Source organism: Equus caballus, chromosome 3 (assembly GCF_041296265.1).
Source record: "Equus caballus isolate H_3958 breed thoroughbred chromosome 3, TB-T2T, whole genome shotgun sequence".
NCBI classification, from domain to species: domain Eukaryota; kingdom Metazoa; phylum Chordata; class Mammalia; order Perissodactyla; family Equidae; genus Equus; species Equus caballus.
The window spans coordinates 77,794,289-77,816,192 of record NC_091686.1 but is presented as its reverse complement, the minus strand read 5'-3'; the positions used below and the strand labels follow the sequence as shown (position 1 = coordinate 77,816,192).

Below are 21,904 nucleotides of genomic sequence, written 5' to 3'. Positions count from 1 at the left end.
ATAGAATGTGAGCTTCCTGAGTGCCAGAGCTGTATGACATTCCTCTTTATTACCTCAGGAAATAGTGTCCGAATGGTTGTTGAATGAATGGAAGATTTTTACTATGATTTCTTCAATTTTAAGAGGAAGAGAGGATCAGAATGAATAATTAGTTGTATCAATTTTTATTTTACTTTAAAAACATACTTTTCATATTTTTATTGTAAACATTTTTATGATTTATTTGTACTTTGTTCTTTTCCCTACAACTTTCTTGTTGGGGAGTGTTAAGTTTTGGAGTTCTTTTGTGGGATTAATAGATTTATTCCTCATAAATAAACACTTCTTGAATGCTAAAATGTGACTACTATTTTTAAGATAATCCACTAGTGATTTTCATATTTGACTCATTGTTTGACAAAACTGTACTTTCTGCTATTGTCATAGGCAGTGTCATTTTCTTTTATATTGAGAACATTTATGTTTTGGATTATTAGTCACCTACATTTTCAACTTTTTCTTTACTGTACATAAAGAAAGTTTCCATTTTTATATAAGGGAATTACATAGGCTTTCTTTTCCACCTTATCATGTTCTACCCCAATATTATAATAATAAATATTGAAGACTATACTTGTACAACTGCACAGAAAAAAAAAAAGAAATGGAATTACAGTATGAAAATACCAGTGCTATTATTTCCTATTTTTTCTGTTTCATAAATAATGTTCCTTTTAAAAATGTTCCATGGTAAATGTAATGAAAGTCAGTACTTACATCCTGACTACTGCAGATAATGTTGATCAAAAAAATTGTATTGTCTAGTTCAGTAAATCTCAAACTTTTTTCAACATGGCCCATTTAAGTGAATCAAAAGATTCCAGAGGTCCATCTGCCCTGACATTTTGTCATAGAAAAGTACTAATGGTAATAAAGAAATAGAAGAAAACAATATATAATAATAATAACAACAATAGAAATAAAACAATTACACAAGAACACAATAATTAATGAAGTAAAACAATAGTAATTCTACAAATATATTCATTATTGTAAGTATAGCATAGGTGAAAAATTACAACCAGTTCAAGACACTATGAATGGTGCCTTGATCAAAACAATATCCCTTTGGGAAATTACAGGAATTCCACCTATCTGGGTATTCATGTGCACAGTAAGAGTTTCGCAAAGTTACCAAGCTATTGTATCAGGTGTTCAGACTTATTGATGGAATACTGAATTTGAACACTTAGTGAATACTAGCATTTCACTAATTTAATTAATGGATATTGAATTTTATAAATTGTTAATTGACTTACTAGAGTAGTAGTATGTAGCCCTAAATTATATGTAAAAATTAAAATGTGTGGATTATAATCACATTTATGTCACTCTGTGACCACTTAAAGTACTTTCATGATCCATTAGTGGGCTGTGAATACTACTTTGATCTACACTGAATTTGTTACATACTTGTCTTTGAGCCCTATACTGTATTCTGTTTAGTCTTACAGGTATCTTAAGTCTGCAGGGCTGACCATATTTTACTAATTCTTTAAACTTAGTGCTGGTGTTTTCCTTTTTAAGGATTTCTAAAAAGTACCAATTAACTATATAATAATACTTTAACATACTCTTCTTGTAATACATTAACATATTCTTCTTGTAAAATATATACATTACAGAAAAAGATTTTTCTTTTGATTCTCATCTTTCAGACTTTGATCTATGTATTTAAATATATATACATATATAAACACATGAAATATTTTATATAATATTTTTTATAAGAAGCATATTTATATGCTACTAGTGTTGTGTATTTATGTTTCACAAATAGCATGCTAAAATATATTAGCATCTATATAAATAATTTTTTATACTTGCATTTGTTTTAACTCAACAGTACATCTTGAAGATTGATGTTAACAATATTGTTCTCCTTCATACTCTTAAACTGTTGTATAATATTCCATGGTATTTATATACATGAGCAATTTTCTACAATCATAACCCATTTTGTTTTTTATTATAAAAAAACAAAATGAACATCTTTGAACATTTCTTTTTTATATCTATAGGATTATTTCTTATGGTTGATAGTGATACTAGAAATCTCTGGGTTATACAGTCTTCACATTTCAAAGTTTACCAGACACTAGAAATTTGCTCGACATGGGGGCTGTACAAATATTCACTCCCAGTAGTAGTGTACGATGGTGATACACATTTCCACAAATCCTTGACAGCACTTTATGTTACTAGTTTTTCTTTTACTTTTTGAATTAGGAGTTTTCTATATGCTTGAGGATGTGATTGTTAATAATTTAGATGTTCTAGTCACTCCAATTTATTCATTTGTTCTTTAACATTCAGTTTTGCTACAAACATTTATTAAGTATCCCTGGGTAGATAAGCAATGACCTATTTGACTGAAAGTTTTATTCGCGCTCCTTGTAGTTTTCTGAATACCCATTAAGGAGATAGCCTTACAAAGAGAGGGCCTTTCTGTTTGTGATCCTAAATTTTATATTGGGCTGTGTTAAAAAAGGAAACAGAAGAAGAGAAAAACATTTCCTAAATAATGACATTGTTATATATTTAAGTAGTAGTAGGGCAGTTTAGAAATATGCATATCAAACCTTTAATCTCTGAGAAATGGGAATATACAGAGGCAAAAGAAGAGACATTCATCATTTTTCCATTGCTTGCTTGTATCTAAATTGTGTAAATGTGTTATAATCTTATTTTGGTTTATTAACTTGAAATTTAATTTAGTTCAAGTTAAAAATTAATTAAAAAATTAAATTTAATTAAAAAATTAAATTTAAAATTAAAATTTGAAAAATTAAATTTAATTAACAAATTAATTTAAAAATTAATTAAAAGAACATAACAACTTGGGAAATTACACTTGTAGGTATTTATTTGTTTTTTTAAGCTTCCTATGCCTGTCTTACAAACTAATATATATTCCTATCTTTTTATTATCAGAACTACTAAATTTGTTCAAGTGATTATGGAGTATTAGTTTTTATCTCTTTTAACATCTTTGGAGTGTTGACAATTTGATATATTCTTGTAGAATATGCTTAAAATCAGCATGTAGTTTCAGAAAAGGAAAAGCCTGGAAACTAAGGAATAGCTTGCTACCCAATGTGTTGGGAGCAAAATCTCTTAGTAAGAAGATGAAGACCACTCTTGAAAAGAAGAGGTTTTATTTGGGATGAAGATTTTTGCAGAGTTTTGCAGCTAATGAGTCTTCATTGTGAACTAAGTACTAAATTAGGCAGCATGGAAAATTTACAGTTGCCTCTGAGAACTTGGAACATGGTTGGGAGTTCACAGTGTGCACTCATCAACATCCAATTTAGAAACTTATAGAGAAAATCTTAGGGCAAACCTTAGACTTAACCACCCAAATGGATAATTAAGGTGAGAAAAATCTGTAGAAGTGCATTTCCTCAGGAGGAGCTTCCTAAGGACATGAATTTTGAGTCAGATACTGAAGAAAAAGATGAATTAACTGGGAAACTTGGGGAATGTATTCCAAGTGAAGATGGAGTTTAATAACTATTTCTTGCCTCAATGATTATAACTTACATGCAAAGACAATTGTCCAAAGAGACCAGTAAAATTACTTATTTAAGATCTCTTTCTTTTTTATTTTGTTTTCAAAATGGCAGTTGAAATCTGGAGAGACAGCTGCCAACATCGCGAGAGAGCTGGCTGAACAGACAAGAAATCATTTGAATGCTGGAGATATCACCTACTCAGTCCGTGCCATGGATCAGCTGGTAGGCCTCCTAGATGTACAACTCCGGAACTTGACCCCAGGTGGAAAAGATAGTGCCGCACGCAGTTTGAACAAGGTAAGGCCCTCAGGTATATGTATCTTTAAAGTTGTAGTAAAATCAGTGAGACTTCCCTGATTGACTTCTCTCTTTCTATAGAATCAGATTATTCTCAAGAGAATCACTAGTTATATTCAGTTCACTTCACTATTTCATTATAATAATGGCCCTGTTTGTCTTTCAACCTAAAGAAACAATCAATGATAATCTCTCCATGTATATTTTGAATTTACAGTTCTATTTTTCATAGTAGTTACTCTGTTTTGCATGCTAAATTTGACAGTTAATACGGATAACTGCAACTTGTTTCTTTTTTTCTTTAAAACCCTTATGTTAAGATAATTAACAATAAAACAAATGTGATATCAATAATTAGAAATTTAGAAATTTAGCAACAATGAGAAAAGATATTAGTAATCCATTATAGATATTTTAAAAATGAAATAATTTAACCTAATCAATGTTACATTTAAAAACTCATGGAGCAAGTAATTAAGTTTTCATTTTTGTTTGCTTTTGATTTTTTAATTACTCAGATTTTGCATCACTATCATTAAAACTTAAAAGGTTTAAGTGTATTTCAGCACATTTGAATTGTAAATAATGAAAATAATTCATTTTTTAATCTTCAGGGGAGGTGCATTTTGTGTATTTTTATTTATACTTATACAACATGTATTTATAAACATTAATACACATATATAAGCATTTTATATGTGTATTGTATTTAACCTATATTCTATAAAGCATTTTGTTTACATAAATATATAAAATATATTTTAAATACTGATAAGGAATATGGTTTATTTATGTAACAAAATATCACATGGTGAATTAACCCATGGTGAAAAGATATTAGAATTGCTACCGTCAGATAACGTGTGTTCCCTGTTTGGTATTTGTGTAGTAGAAATGATGAGTTATTAAAACTGAATTTTAAGGCCTTGGGTATCAATGATAGTCTCACTACTTAAAAAATCAAGAATTTGGCAGTGACAGACTAGTGTCCTCTATGGAACTCACTAAATGAACATTTTGCTTTAGAATGAAAAAATGACCCTGCAGAGTGGTCTTTAATATGTTGATTCTTTTCTGTCTTATTAGACTGAGGGTCTCTCTTATCAAGATGGAAGAAATTTTTTAAATAATGATGATTCCACATGGAAAAGCCAGATGTTTTTTATCTGGCAAATACAGGTTTTCCTGAAATTTCATCCTCAGAAAATAGATTCTGTTTTATCTATTAGATATAAATTATTATTAAAGTTTTTTTCATGCTGAGCATAAAGGAGTTATTTTTGATACTTATACCACTTATAGAATCACAACCAAGCTCCTGATAGAATATAATCCGTAGAGCTGCCTACGTAATCTGGGCATGCTGTGATTTTAATGTGTTATTAGCCAGACTGACTCGATGCTATTAATGAATATTGCTGCCAGCTATTGTTATCATAATGTACTGGAGGTAGTAATTTCTATTAATGTTACATATCCATAACAGTACTTGTTATAGCAATACTTTGTATCTTTATTTAAAAATGGTGTTGATGTCTGACAATATCAGGTAAAGCTGGCAATTAATGTCACATTCTAACTGGCTACAGCTAATCAGCTTGCCTACTCTGAATATCAAATAACTACATAATGGGCAAATTTCCATTTGTGAAGCTTTTTAATGCTCTCTTTTGTTTCCTATTTGGCTCTTTTCAATTGTTTATATAATGTGGTTTGTCATATGTTAATTTGCATGATGGGGTAAGGAGATGGGAGGGCAAAGGTTATTCACATGCTTGCTGGCTTGCTCTCATTTCCTGTGGTTCCCACTGTTCCCTGAAGCAGTTATAACCCATCAGATTTGCAAAGTCAACTTGATACAAATCAATTGCACTCCACATTGAAATTTTGGAGGGTTTAGCGTCCTGCAAAACCAAGATGCGAGTCAGTGATCCAAATGACAGCGCTGGCAATTTACTTGCATTCATTCCTCACTTAATTCTTTAGAGGAGTAACCGCTCTATGCTCATTGAAGAATGCATGAAATAAAGTTGGGAGAATATTAGGCACACAAAAAGCATCACAGTAATTGCTTCTTAAGACTGGGTAATTTTCTCCTTCAACAATCAAGGATACTGAGGGAAAAAAATGGGGTGGAGGAGGAAAACGGCAATCTATTTTATAAAATTTGGGGTCATTTATTTAAATAGGGCAAATAAACTTATTAATTGTTCATTTTATCACAGGAAAAAATGTTTGGAACTGAATATAAGTTGCTGTTAATCTTTTGCCCAGAAAAACATCACTTTGTATGCAACCAAATGAACAAACAAAAATGGCTTCTTATCTCACGGACATTTCTAAAATGTATAAATTTTTTGGTCAAAACTGTCAACAGAAATTCTTCAAGAAATAAAAACAGTGATAAACTAGGAGCTTGATCACGTTCTTTTAATTAAAAGTTACTTATCTCTTAGTATTTCTCCCTTAGAATCAAATAGTCACGACGAATGAGCATTTCTATTTTCTGAACAAACAGAAATTTTTATGTGTGTGAACAAATGGTTTGTGGTGCATATTAACCATGTATATAATCTGTAAACCACAGACAACATACTATCTGAAAAATGGGTTCCGATTTTTGACATAATTTACTTAACTTCATATGTGTTCATTTGTGGCCCATGAATTAATAACTAACCTCATGTGAAATGATTCATGTCAAAAGAATGAAATATATTGATTTTTACTAATTTCTACTAAATTTATTACAAGATTTCTTTCCATCGTTAACAGCTTTGTACCATCCAGTTTTCACCTGGGTTGTTCTGAAAGGGTGTTGGTTACTATTTTTCAAGTCATTGCTTCCATTTTGCTGCTGCTTAGCTTATTCTCTTCTAGAAAGTAGTGCACAACAAAATAAGGTGTTTGTGTAGATGTGTTCTTTTATTTTTCTTGTTTTCTCCTGTCACTAACTTGTTTTTTCTATTCTGTGTTTAATCTGCTGTCTTAATGGATTCAGCTTCAGAAAAGAGAGCGCTCTTGCAGAGCCTATGTCCAGGTACTTTCTGCGTTTTTATAAATGTGTTAAGTTGTTGAATTGTCTCTTTTGGTAATACCATGTATGGGCATCTGATAAAAAATGATGATGTACCCTGTTGAACTAAAGGAATTTCAGAAGGCATGGAGGGTGGGAATGGAAAGACACGTGAAAGGGTATGGGCTTAAAAGAAATTTGGCAGTGCCAACGCTCTGTCGTACAAAAAGGAACACAGACTAACAAGGAGGTGCAACTTGGCATATGAGAATTTTGATCATCACTGAAAGGTGAGTTGGGTGTAATATATAAAACTCTAATTTCTTCATAGAGGTGTGTATAAAAACATTTCATTAATATATTGGGCCAGCTAATATTTGAGTAGCAAGTCATTCAGAAATGACACTCAATCAAAGTCATATAAGAAAATGAATGGTCCAGGATACTTGGAATATCATGCCTCTGTACCCAAATGTTCAACACACGCTGTGACTATCTTACTTTCTTACCCATTATAAATATGTTAATCCCAATGTAAATGTAATTTTTCTGCAGGTAACATGTTACAACTTGTTTCTAAATATGTTAAAATCCATCCCTGTGTTTAAGGTTTCTGTGAGAAAAAGAATCCCGGAAACAAGCTTTATAGTTCTTTTTACAAGAAGGGAAGGAAGGCAGGAAGGCAATTTAGAGGTAGAAAATCTTCCCTTCTTCCCTTCTATGTTCTTTGGCTGGTCTAATAGTTAAATTGACATGAGACAGATTAACAGAACAAAAATAAATTTGATTACGTATGTATGAGAACCCCACAAAGATATGAGACTCAAAGTCAATCAGGCAATTGAGGCTTCTGTGCCATCCTGAGCTAAGGAATGGAATACGGCCCCGGGGCTTCAACGGAGAACAGGGAAATTCACAGGACGATAAGAAGAGCAGATGTTTGGTAATCAGATGTTTACCCTGCCATATTGATAAGTCTTTCAGATAAAAAACTTATCTCTGGTAATAGCTCTTTCTAGTACAGGCCCCCTATCTAAATTCTTTTAGGCAGTTAAAGGAGAGGTAAAAAGCTTTCCCTGAGTTGCTGAATCTTGATTGCCTTCAGCTCAAAATAATCCACATGCCAAAGTGGCACATTTTGGGGCGGCATATTCCTCCCCTTCACAGGCATACAGGAAGGAAGGAAAAATATGAAATTGTGTGACTGTAAACTTTATTCTTTATGTAAATATATCACAGCATTTTTAAAGAAGAAAGCGTTTATAAAGAGAGATGCCCTCAAGAACCAAGTTACTGGTTCTCAGATCAGCAGTCCAGAAACTAAACCTTATCAGTTTATTCACAATCAGGGCATTTTGTGAGACAATCATTTAAAAGGAAATAATAATTTGAACGTTGAACAGATGTTAGGAAGATAAGCTTTTAATTTGAATTTTACTTTATAAAATGCATAAGAAACTGTTCAGGTTGATTTTTCTAAGGTTTTAGGAAAGAAATTGCTTTGGTAGAGAGAGAGAGAGATATATATATATATATATCGTATACTCTTAGTGTGTGCAATAAGTAGAGAAATTGAGGTATTCTTCAGCACTGAAAGCCAAAGATCATTTTTGAGCAATATTAGGATTGTTTTTGATTGCAATCTATGCTGTCCCTTTAATGGGACCTTGGAGATAATTAGCCTTTCGGTATTTAAATCTATGAAATGCATGGTCATTCAAACATGACTCTCTGATGGAAAACTAATAGCACAGTTTATTCAATGGCTGATTTCCTGGTGTTATAATGGGCTGGCTATGAAAAAATGTTTCAGCTCTTGACTAAACATCTGATAAGACCAAATGCAAACAGAATATTGGTGAAGGGGAAATGCTCTGATCACTAATACACAGCATTACTTCTGTTCATTTTAATGTGGATCACTATTCTATGAAATTCTAGAGTGAATAATACTTTAAACTTTAGTCTATTTGAATTTTAAAGACTTGTTTTGGTTCCCTGTTGTTTCTATGTTCAGAGCATTTTCTGAGCTATCTATGAAATAGATATGAAATACACTTGAAATGCTTTACGCATTAAATTTGGAAAAAGATATTGTTTAGTCATCATGAGATTCTTAAAAAACAAAAAAATGGCCCTTCCATGGACAAAAGCAATGATTCTTCTAGGTTGATTTTGACCATCTAAATCCATTTAGCTTTTAAGTATTTAGAGGTTTGGTGTTTACTTTATAAATTACCTAAATCCATCTTTTACTTCTTGCTTCCTCCCTTTTACAAAAAAAAAGCACAGTGAAATCTGGACTGTCAGCTGTCAGCTATGATAGCTGATCGGTAGGTAAACTATTAAAATGTGGTTGCTTTGATTTTTTAAATAATGTGTGAATCTCCTAAAACTCACTGTGCTTGTGCCTCAAGAATTTTAACCAAAACAAAAAATTGGGGCCCAACATATTTTATTTTTCTTTATTTACTTGTAATTGTAGATTACTCTTAAATCCTCCTTGACTACCAAAAGTTAGAAATTGACATGAGTTATAGTGAAAAATATCATTGACCTATCTTGGGCATAAAACATACCTTCACTTAACAAGAGAGTTTTAAGTTTTATACCACAGAAGACAAGTAACGCCTGTATTACATATGCATATTAAACATCTACTATGATATAATATTACCAGAAGGGACCTTAGAGATGAAGATGAATTAGCTGAGATCTAGAGAGATGTAATGACTGGCCTAAGGTCACACAACTAGCACCAATGGCATTAATGCTGCTCTTCTGACATACATTCAATGTTTCTTCAACCCCAACAATGATTTATCATTAAGAATATCTACATTTATTAGGCACTAGTTATGTGGCCATCACTGTGCAGAGCATTTTACGTACATTTTAATTTAATATTCACCACAATCCTATGATATAATTATTGCTATTCTCAACTTAAAGTGGAGAAAATGAGGCCCAGAGAGGATTAAATGACTTTCACAAGGTCATACAATAATGATTGAGAGAGTCCTGCATTGAAAGCTAGATCTTCTTGACTCAGAAGCTCATGCTCTCAATCCCTGAGATACTGCTGTTGCAGCACTGATGTCATTATTTGGTTTTAGGAGTCACAGGATATCACTTGGTTTATATTTATTGATTTATTGTACTGTATTTCAGGGATGATAGAGAGTAAAACAGTTTTTTTTTCCTTTTTCTTTTTGTTTGAGACCGAGTTCAAATGGCTGTATGGTAATTATTTTGTACTGCTCTATTAAGGTCGAATACAAACATAATTGGCTTTGGGGTCCTTTTGTTTTCAGAGGAGATTATGATTAAAAAATTATATGGAGAGAAGAAAAAAACAAGTAGACAATGTGATAACTCTATGTTAAAGGAGGAACTGTCAAACTGTTTTTCAAAGTGGCTGCACCATTTTATATTTCCATCAGCAATATATGAGGATTTCACTGTCATCACAACCTCAGAACACTTGCTATTTCCTGTCTTTTTGATTACACCCATCATAGTGCATGTGAATTGCAGAACTCCTTAAGTCTAGTCATGGAATGGGGGCAGAGGAAAGCTTGGGAGTGTAATCCATGAATCAGTAAGAAATTACATAGCTCCAAAGAGAGGTCTGTGGTTTTCATGAGAATTTGGGAGTAGAGTACATCTTAAATAAACAGCCTAAGAACAACTGCCTTCATGTTCTATAAATGTAACCAGAACTTAGATTTACTTGTTTTTCTCATTTTTCAACCCCAAGTTCTCATCTTTTAAATAGTAATGTTTGTTAGCATTATTCTCTTCTTTAGCAGGAAGTATTAAGAATTACTGACATTCATTTTTTTACTGCTTTAAAAGCAAGACATTTTCCTAGTTAAGAAATATATTTTCATTTTTATCAGCAGTTTCTTTTGTCCTCCAAATCTCAGAGGTGGCATGTACTCCCTAGAGAGTCTGCAGTAGAAATATAAATACATATAGTTATTGATGTGAATTTTTTGAGTTGTTCTTTGGAATATGCTGTTACCTGCATAGTCAGGTTGAGAACTGATTTAAAAAATTGATAGGTAGATGCAAATTAAAACACACACACACGCTCCTGGTGTCCTTCTTTCGTTCTTCATTCCTTCCTTCTTTCTTTCCTTCCTTCCTTTCTTCCTTTATTTCTTCCTCTTTTTTGTTTTGAAAGGCAGGTGGTCTATGTGTTCTTTAAAGCTTACAAAGTATTTGCACCAAGCCCTCTATTTATTTCAATTTTGAATTATAATTTTCTCATTTTATTTATTTATTTTGTTTGTTTGCTTGCTTTGCCTTAATTATCCGGTAGAAATCTCCATCCTTGGTACCAGCAGTGCAAAAACAGTTTCTGTCTTCGACTGGAAAAACATCACATAGTAATTAACAAAAACATCCAAGAGTTAATAGTTGAGTATGTGCCCAGTAACCTTATCAGCACTGGAAATCAAGCAGTGCGTATAACAGGCAAGAACTCTTCTCTGTCTCCTAGGTTGAAATTTCTAGTGGCAGAATATAAACAATACACTACACATGTGAAATATATGGTATAGGAGATGATGATAAATGCTAAGAAAAAGAAAGCAAGAAATACATCAGTGAGGTGATATTTGAGCAAAATTCTGAATGAAGTGAAAGAGTGAACTATGTAGATATGCTGGAGAAAGCATTCTAGCAGAGAGACAGAAAGTTTCTGAGGTGGAAATAAGCCTCTGGTGTGCCAGGAGGCCAGTGCAACTGCAGCACACTGAAAGAGGAGGGTAATAGGGCATGAATCTGTGGAGTGGCAAGGGCCCAGATCTGATAAGCCATTGTAAGGACTCCAGCTTTTATTCAGAAAGACACAGTAAACCGCTGTCAGTTGCTAAGCCAAGGGATGACATGACCTGATGTGTTTTAAATGTGGAGAATAGATTATAGCAGGAAAACTAAGGGCTGAAACAGGGTGACCAATTGGGCAATAACAATCACTTAGAATAGAATGTGAGTGTGGGATGCTGAGATGATTATTCAGGTTCAGGATTTGTTTTTTAAGTGGAACAAACAGGATTTGCTAAGGGATTGTATGTGAAGTGTCAAAGAAAGAGAGGAGTTGAAACGACAGAAAGTGTTTTGCCTGAGCAACTGGAAGGATGAAGTCACCATTTATTGAGATGATCTATCTGTGACCAATTTGGGAGGGGCACAAAAAGAACTTCACTTTGGGGCATGTTAAGTTTGAGATTCCAATTAGATATGCAATATAGATGTTTCATATGCAGTCAGATATACAAGTTTGAAGTTCAGCTGAGAGGTCAGGCTAGAAATAATCATTTGGTAATGTTTCACTTAGAGTGGCATTTACAGCCAATATACTAAATGAATTTATCAAGGGAATGAGTGTAGAGAGAGAAGTGAAAAGAATCTAGGATGGAGCCCCAGGGTACAGTCCTAGGAAGAGATCAGGGAGAGGAAGAGAAACCAGCACTAGAGACTAAAGAGCAGCCTTAAGGAAGGGGGAGGACTTGGAAAGTATGGCATCCAGGAGTCAACTCAAGCTCTTGTTTCACAGAGGAGGAAATGATATCAAGTGCTGCTGAATCTGCTCAGAAATGCTGATAAGGCTTTTCAAGGATAAAAGTAGTGTCAACTTTTGATTAATTTTAAAAATTCCATAACCCAAATATCTATATTATTCTATGTGCTATCTAAACATTTTTACCTATTCCTTTCCTTTTTTTGCTTTTCGAGCAGACTTTCTGTGAACCAAAGTTGCTACTTGCACCTTTGACAAAGTGCAAATTGAATTATGCCAGTTTTACTTGTGTGCCTTTGGTGCATATGACAAGAAGGATTCTAACCTCCATTTATATTGCTGGGAAACAATTAATGAGTATTTTCAAGTTCCTTGTTTGGTCACTTAATTGGCTGTGTGACAAAGAGCTCCGTGGTGCATGTCAAACAACTTTCAGAGTCCTCTAATGATTTGTGCTTTGCTTGACTTGTGATACTATTCTGTGGGGCCTGTCAGGCTGGATATCCTTGTTAAAGTGGCTAGAATAAATTGGCTAGCAGTGTGCAGACAATGTAGTATATTAACTACAGCAACAGGGAGTACTTTTAGCAGCTCTTTCAAGAGATTTCAATGTTTGGCCATAAGCATCAAAGCCAGCCCAAACTTTCATTTAATATAATTAAAAGGACATCTGAAAGTAGTTTGAATCACAGCAGGTTCTTGAGGTTTGGTAACCCTTTGTTAAAGTCCTGTGAACTTAATATATTTCACAGCTTGATAAATCTGTACTTGATTTGTGTCAGTAAGAGAGAAAATATAAATCTGCACCCTGCGTCTTTCTGGTGCCCTGAACCTATTGCTAAAAGATGTTGAGATCAAAGAAAGTGACTTCCATCTACAAAACTAGAGTAGTTTTCTGTAGATAAAGAAGTTATCAGAATTCTCTCCTATAAGTTGTAGTCATTAAATGCTGTCATAAAGCAATCGTTGAATCAAAAGACAGTAAAACCATATGTAAGATAGGCAGCGTAAAGTATATAGATATTAGTTAAGAGCTTGGACAAGTCCATTCATAAATATAATAACTCAAAAACCTCCAAAGGACATTGGCAGATGTTGATAATGGAGACCCTGCTTTGACATGCAAAGAACATTCTGGGAATGTCTCAAAATTCCTGTGGTGAATGTGTCAGGTCAGGCAGAGATGGCTGCTTTACAAGGTCATTTCTGACTCTTCCGTTTTGCACATTTCCTATAAATAAACAAATGTTCCAGCTGCTGTTTGTATATACATGGTTTGTGAATGCTTCAGGAAGTAATTCCAATGAGGGTGAAAAAAAAAAAAAGCCCTCTGTTTTTAAATAAAATGCTTCCATCTAAAACAAAAGTATTTTCTCACTTCTCTTCAAGTTATATTCTCTTTTCTCTTATAATTTTCTGATAATTTATGTTAAAATTGTTTATTTAAAGTCCATTCTAATGCATCATTGCTTTCTGAACATGTGTTTACCTTCAGAAAAGTTTTAAATATATAGACTATAAATAGATATTATTTCCATGCAAACACAAGAGAATACACATCAGTTTACTCTGCTATTTCTTTAACAGCTTTATGATCACATCGCTAGCCAGAGGAAAAAGATATTAAAAATAGCATTACAGATTTAAGATCCTACTTTCTAAAACTATCTGGTACAGGTCAGAAAAGAAATGGAAATTTTACAGTGTAATTTGCAGTAAAGTAGTCGCCTGCTGGCTTGGAACCAAACAAATGATTTTTTAGAATGTTCCCAATAGAGTTATAATTTTTCTATTTTCTCTTATCTACTGTATGAATTTTGTACAGCTAATAGTAACAGAAACTAAACTATGGGAACTTAAATGAGTGTTTTATTCTTGCACATGAAAAAGAAATGCAGACAAGGCAGTCTTGGATTAGCATGAAAACTCCACATCAGAGACCAAGGCTTCATCTGTTTTTCTGCTCTATTATCTTTAGGACATGGGCTTCCATTTTCAAAATGACAAGATAGCTACTTAGGTTCCAATAATCACTTCATGCTAATCTCTAAACAGGAAGAAGGAGGATAACTGACTAAAAGATTCATCTCTTTTAGAACTTTCCAGAAGTCTCACCCAACTACTTCTGACCATATCTCATGGGCTACTCAATTTGTATAGCTGAAGACTGCATTAATAGATATAGCTTTGCAGCTGGGCATAGCATCTGATGATTCTGCGTCTAAGGCAAGAAAGTTATTGAGCAACTAGCATTCTTAGATGCAACCCAAAATGCTTTTTTTTCTTGTTTAATGATACATGTTGATATTTTCATCCAATTTTGACGTAATAACCTATTACAGATTTATGACAATATGAGGGTTACTTTTGATCCCTAAGCACAGATTTGAATGTTCTTCAGATTCTTCTGTTAATTATTGTTCTTTGAGCAATCATTTTCTTAAAAAGAAAAAGTTATTCAAATCATTCTCAGATGGCATTTTCTTCTTTTTAAGTAATTTTTGAACAGCTAATGTAGGCACACGGTTTAAAATTCAAAAGATAGAGTAATAAGTATGTCTCCTTCCCACCTGGGCCGCTGCATTCCTCACTCTCGAGCATGACACTGACTTTGCGATCTATTTGAATGGTGCCCCTTGGAGTTATGGAGTGCAACCCTGCCCCTCACCTCCCTCTCCAGTCATTCACTCCTCCTTCCTCAGAGCGATCACTGTTATCAGCCTCTTAAGTACCTACAGAGAAAACTGTTTTTACTCACATCCACTTTATTATAATGTTTCTTTATAAATCTTGTCATTCAATCCCAAAAGTCTTGTTCACCTTACCTAGAGTAAGGACTTTGGAAGTAGCATGTGGCAGACCCACGCATTGGGGTAGCATTCTGCCATCGAAACAAAGAAAATGGGTAGAGATGATCACAAGGTAGACTCATATCATAGTTTATATCAGCAAAGCAACTTACCTCTTCATCAGTAGGAAACCAGTTGACTAAATTGCTGCGCCAAATAGTGGAATACTCTTAAGCCACAGAAAGAATGGGGTAGATCTTGTATTGACTTAGAAAGATGGATGTGATATATTATGAAGTAAAAGCAAACAAGCAAGCAAAAACCAACAGATGATAGCATTATTATAGTGATCACATTTGTTTGTGTGTATGTAGAAATATTTACCGATCTGGAGGGATCTACAACAACTTGTCAAAAGTGAATCTTTTTGGGTGAGATGAGTGTTGTTCACTGAATACACTTTCAGGTTTTAATTTATATATTTCTGTATTTTTTTAACTGTTTATAAGCATATACTTTTTAACTGTTTTAGTAATAGACACTACTTTTGGAACAATTTTAGATTTCCAGAAAAATTGATTAGATAATACAGTCCCTATATATCCCCCCTACACACAGTTTCCTCTATTATTAATATCTTACATTAGTATGGTACATTTATTACAATTGACAGACCAATGTTAATATGTTATTATTACCTAAGGTGCATAGTTTCTTCATATTTCCTTAACTTTTACCACTGTCCTTTTTCTGCTTCAGGATCCTACCCAGGATATCATATTGCATGTAATCGTCATGTCTTAGGCTTCTGTAGACTCTAACAGTTTTTCAGACTTTCCTACAACCTTGTCCTTTTTAATGTCAGGAAAATATATTTTCCATTTAAAAAATAATTAACCATATAGTTTAATCCTGGCATAGAATTATTCATTCATTCCCTCACCTAGACAATATTTGTTGAGCTCTTGTGTTTCAGACACTGTTCCACATGCAGCAATTTAGGAGTAAAGACAGACAGGATTTCTGCTCTTGTGGAGCTCACATCCTAGTTTAGCAGACTGAAGTTTGGCAAGGAAATAGTAGATCAATCAAAATAATAAAATAAAATAACAAAAGAAATAGTGTGCAAAGAATTAAAACAGTCACGTGGGTAAAAGTGACTGCTTGGTTACTGTAGATTATCTGTGTCAGGGAAGACTTGGCAGGTGACAGTGAGCCCTGGCAATATGAGATCAGCCATGTGCCTATGTGGAGAAAAAGGATTCCAAGATCAGAGGTCACTCTGAGCAAAGATGATCAAGTGAGGACTGATTGGTGAGCTCTGGAAATAGAAAGAAGGCCACTATGCCTGAAGTAATGGATTGAAGGAGAATACAGGGCTAGGAAAGCTATGGAAAGGAGTCAAGATTCTGAATGCCATTGACATTATATTTTTGCAAGATGTTTTTGGTTGCAAACTTAGTTTTCTGTTAGCTATCCATTCTTGCAGCTTCCGGTATCACTTTTATGTGATTCTCAGAAAACATTAACCAACCGCTTTACACATTTAGAAATTCGTCTGTTAATCCATTCTCCTTACTATAGAATGATGTTTTAAAAATGCAAATCTAATCATGACTTGACCCTACTCAAAGACTGTTCCTTACTCTCTTAACAAAAAATTTCCATTTTTGGACTACAGTGCTTGAAAATTTGACTCCTCTTGCTAATTTCCCACACCTTGAACGGGTCCCTCCCGTATCCTTGGATTCTGCACTCCCAAACCGTCTAAGTCCTTGAAGTTCCTTTCTCTGTAGTCACAGTACCTTCTGCTTAGATTACTTCTGGATTTGTTCTCCTTTCTCCGTCCTTTCATCTCAGTTCTTTGATTTCTTGTCTACACCCACTTTATGTGTCAGTTACTCTAAGGAAGCATTCTTTGTCCCATTTAGTCTGGATAAATGGCCTCTTATGTAAACTTATAACACTCTCACTTTTCCTCTTATTGCAGCAATTATCAAGTTGTATTTTCATATCTGTTCACTTTTTCTATCTCTGAGCTCCTTGGGAAGGAACAGTGCCACTTTTATTTCTGTATCCTCAGGACCTTTTAAATTGCACATACAAAGTGACCTCTAAATATTTACCATTTAAATATTTCCCATTTTTCCAGTTGCTTACTTGTGTGTCCACTGTGCTAGAAATCCTCAAAACACTTGTCTACATTCACTTTCGCCAATCCCTCTTCTCCCTTTCTCTCTAAATTCACCTCTTCGGCCTTTTGCCCCCACCATTTTACTGCGACTGGACATTAATGATGTCGTTAATGACTTCATCCTGCTAAACCCAACGGTCAGTTGTCAATCCCTCTTACCTGACCAACCGGAAACATCTGACACAGTTGATCACTCCCTCTTCTTTGATACACTCATCAGGACAACTCATTCTCTTGATTTTCCTCCTACTTAATGCTTCTTTCCAGTCTCCTTTGCTGGTTCCTCCTCTTCTCCCAAACCCTTGAGAATAGAGGGCTCCCTAACTCAATACTTAGTCTCCTTGTTGTCTCTTTGTACAGTCACTCCTTGGTGATATCATTGATTTAGATACCACCTATATGCCTATGATTCACAAATGTTGTCTCTATCACAGACCACTCTCCTGAACTCCAAAATTAATTTTCAAGCTAACTTCTGACATCTTCACTTTGTTGTGTAATAGACACCTCAAACCTTCCACATCCATAACTGAACTCCTAATCTTCACCCGCAAACTAGTTTTACATGCAGTCTTCACCTACTCAGTGGATGTGGTTCAGCCCCACCCCCACTGTTTTCTTTCGGTTTGCTCCAAATAGGCCTCCCTAAGGTTTTGAACACGCAAAGCATGTTCCCACCTGAGGACTTTTATTCTGGTTGTTCCCTCTGATTGGAATATCCTCCAAATAGCTGCAGGCTAACTCCCTCAATGACTTTGTCTTTCTTGAATTGTTACCTTTCTGATGAGGCCTACCTGGACCATATAATCACAAGCCGCCCTCTCCCCACCCCTATCCCTGACTCTACATCTCCCTATCATGCCTATTTTCCTTTTATTTTATTTTATTACATGTTACTTAGCTCCTTTTAAATATATATATTTTATTTTCCTCCCTTGCCAGAATGTTCGGTTCTAGGATTTTTTTTTTCTCTGCTTTGTTTAAGATGTATCCCAACAGTCTGGAACAATGTTGGCACATATTAAATGTTCAAGGACCATTTATTGAATGAATGAATGTCCTACTTCAAAGATACACAGAATGAACTGATTGTCCTTTAAAAGCAGCTTCTCTGTGGTTTTTCTGTTTTACAACCATTCTACCAGTCACTCTCCCTGCAAAAATCTAGAGTTATTACTGTTATTTCAAGAAGAAGGACTTTTTGTATACTTTATGATTGAGTTTATTTTGAAACTGATGGAAACACTTTTCCCTTGACTTCTGTGATACCACATTTTTCTGGCTACTTTTTCTTCATCTCAGTTGTGAACTATCCTTTCTACATTTTCTCTTCTATTGTTAGTGTTTCTGGGCCATCAATTCTCCCTCTAGTCACTTTATCTCAGTGATGTCAGATGTATCAATGGTTTCAATGAGCGTACTTAAATTTATGATGCCTAAACCTATATGTCAAGAACAGATATATGAGGAAGCTGCAGGCTGAAGGGTTAAGAACATACCACTCCAAAATATGCCACTTTGGCACATTGATTATTTTGAGCTGAAGGCAATTGAGAAACAGCAGAAGAGGAAGGGCTCTCTGATCTCCCCCTTTCTACCTAAAAGTAGATCATAAAACTTCCCATGTACCAGAAGAGAAGAGCGTTCTTATCACCAGAGACTGGGAGTGAAAGCCAAAATGGATCTGTACAAACAAACATACTAAAATAACCCTTATCTTCCATTAGTTTCCTGTCTATTTCCTAGTCATTTTCCCACAATTTACTTCCCCTAGAAGCTTAAAACCCTTTCCTTTATCTTTTCACTTCTTCACAAATTTATTGTTCTTTGTATAAAAAAGTATTTAAGCTCTCAGTCCTAACTACTTCTTCGGGTCTTCACTTTTTCTATGAAGGTTCCTGTGTGGACATAAAAATAAAATTTGTATGCTTTTCTCCTGTAAATCTATTTCATGTCCGTTTAATTCTCAGGCCCAGTCACAGAGTCTAAGAGGGTAGAGGAAAGATTTTTCCTCTCCTACAAGGCTTCTCTAGACCTTTTAAATTAATTCCATTCAAGTACGTCACATTCAAAATAGGCATCCCTGAATTCATCACGTTCCACACACTCTCGCCCCACCAGTACTTACACCCTTTACCTTTTAATGAACAAAACTTTGTTTCTCTTCCTGTATTCCCAGTTTCAGTGAGTGCCATCTCATTGCCTATCCCCAAATTCTGTGCACTGGACTTCTTTATTTCCCTCACTAACTGACTTTAATTAATTAACAAATCATTTTAAGTATCTTTGGAATCTCTACTTTTCTCCATCCCCAGAGCCTGAATGGATGGATTTGAACCCTGATTCTGGCTCATGTTAGCTAATTATTACTTAACTTCTCTGAGTCTCAATTTTCTTATTGCAAGATGAAGATAATAATCATTTCTGCTTATTGGGCTATTGTGAAAATTAAAGGAGTTGATGCATGTAAAGCATTCAGATGAGGATCTGGAACACACTCAATAAATATTCGCCATTATAATTTATATGACTTCCCTACTTTAAATTTTTCAGTAACATCTTGTTGCCTTTAAGAAGAATTGGAAATATCTTAACATGGTTTGCATGCCTCTGAAAACTAGCCTTTACTCACTAATCTTGCCACTGAACTTGTTACACTCTTTGAGTCTTTGCTCTTATCATAAGGAATTTTGTTCACTTCCTCTGTCATGCGTGTTCTCTTTCACCTCTGTACCTAAAAGCACCTGCTGTACCCCCTGCCTCTTTGGTCAGGCATGAATTTCAGCTTGGAATCCTTCTTCATGAAGCCTTTTTAATGCAGAGCTTGAATCCTGTGTTTCCATTATTATAATGCTTGTCATGTTGTATTTTAATTACTTCTTTAATTCTCTGGCCTTACTATGTTGTGATCACTTTGAGGGAAGGGAACATCTGTCTTTCTTGCAGCATCCCAATTGACTGCCACGTTGAAGTACTTAGTTAATATTTGTTGAATGAATGTTGTGTTAGCTAAAACTTTGAGTCAAGTTACATCTCCATTTAATTCCTGTAACACAATATAGGTTTATTTGACAGCATTCAATCATTTAACTCTAACTAAATGAGATTTAAAAAATAATAGTCAATTATAGTTCTCTAAAAACAATGTTTTTTTTAAACAACAAGGGGTCTCTTAAAGTAGTAGTCTTTTCTATGAAATTTTGGTTTCATCTTGTTCTACTGTTAAAGGTTCTTGTTACAATATTAAGGTCAGTTATGTTATACAATCTAATTTTAATTAAGACTTGAAAATGCCAATGCTTCACTGTTATATAAAAGCAAGTTCAGAGATTAGTAGTTTTTATATGCTTAATAATATTAAATGACAGTGATTATGAAAAGAACCTTAGGTTTATTGATCAGATGTGTAAATATCAGCCATTCAACTTGACTACTAATAAAAAACCTGTAAGTTCAAGACTGTTTTGAAGACTTTTCTAACATTTGACCTTTAAAATTTGGATTTGAATCAATATCTAAATGTAGATGGGAGTACGAAATGCCTTATTCAGTAATGATTTTAAACTTCTGCTCTATTTTATTTTATTCTCAACTGATAAACTTCATATCAAGAAGTCAAAACTGAAGAATTAAGAAAAGTTGTTTTATTTTTTCAAATTATAAATTAACATGTGCTATATTTATACGTATAAAAATAGAGTCAGAAAGTAGGAGACTGGAGGAGAGATGTGAAGACTTCTTTCGTTCTTTCTGCATATCCTGAGATTTATACATGAAGAAAAATATTTATACATAAATGTATATATAGTAGAGTAAAACAGCAATGTTCAGCGTAATGATTATAGTATATATTGATAAAGAAATATTGCATTCAGGAGAACACATCAAAAAACAAAGATGTGGAAGTAAAGAGTAAAATAAAATTTCATATTACTAGGCAGTTTTTCAAAAGGATGTCAGTAATTTATTAATTTAAATTTAGCTAATAATTGTAAATAATTGCTCTTAACTTTCTGATTGGCTACTTACTGATAATTTACCTATTTATACATTTTTGCTTTATTGTAACACAAAATAACATTTAAAAAATAGTGAATGAACTTAAGACAGAATTCACTTTCCATTTTGTTATTTTTTATGGCTTCTTAATTCTATTCTCCATTCATCCTTTAATATATTTTCAGAGGAAATTTGCTAAAAACAGAGATCTAAACATATAATTTTTTTGCTTGAAAATCTTTGTACATTTTATACACAATAAAGCCCAAACTTCTATCATACTGAAGATTTTCTAAGATCTGATTCCTACCTACCATTTCTCCCACCAAACTCATCTTTTAACACTCTCTTCCCACACACCATACATTCACCTGATCCCAAAGCCAACACATTCCCTACGTTAGTACCTTGTTTATCATTGACTTCTCATTTTGTCCTATAGCCTCAAATTTTCTCATCATAATCAAGGAAAATTTATTCATCTTTTAGTGTCTAACTCAAAATCAAACACCTTCTGAGATCTTT

The 21,904-nt window shown here is 33.8% G+C and overlaps 1 protein-coding gene across 50 annotated transcripts in view; it reads left to right on the top strand.

Annotated features, from left to right (window-relative positions):
• The window catches only part of ADGRL3 (adhesion G protein-coupled receptor L3), an 801,265-nt gene that overhangs the window by 624,458 nt on the left and 154,903 nt on the right, over positions 1 to 21,904 (top strand). For 41 of the 50 annotated variants that reach the window (XM_070262457.1, XM_070262459.1, XM_070262461.1 and 38 more), the window contains 2 exons: positions 3,666 to 3,851; positions 6,853 to 6,891. In XM_070262457.1, the coding sequence (XP_070118558.1) occupies positions 3,666 to 3,851; positions 6,853 to 6,891 (225 nt within the window). The remainder of the gene's footprint in view (positions 1 to 3,665; positions 3,852 to 6,852; positions 6,892 to 21,904) is intronic. The other 9 variants (XM_070262449.1, XM_070262447.1, XM_070262446.1 and 6 more) reach the window with 1 other exon arrangement.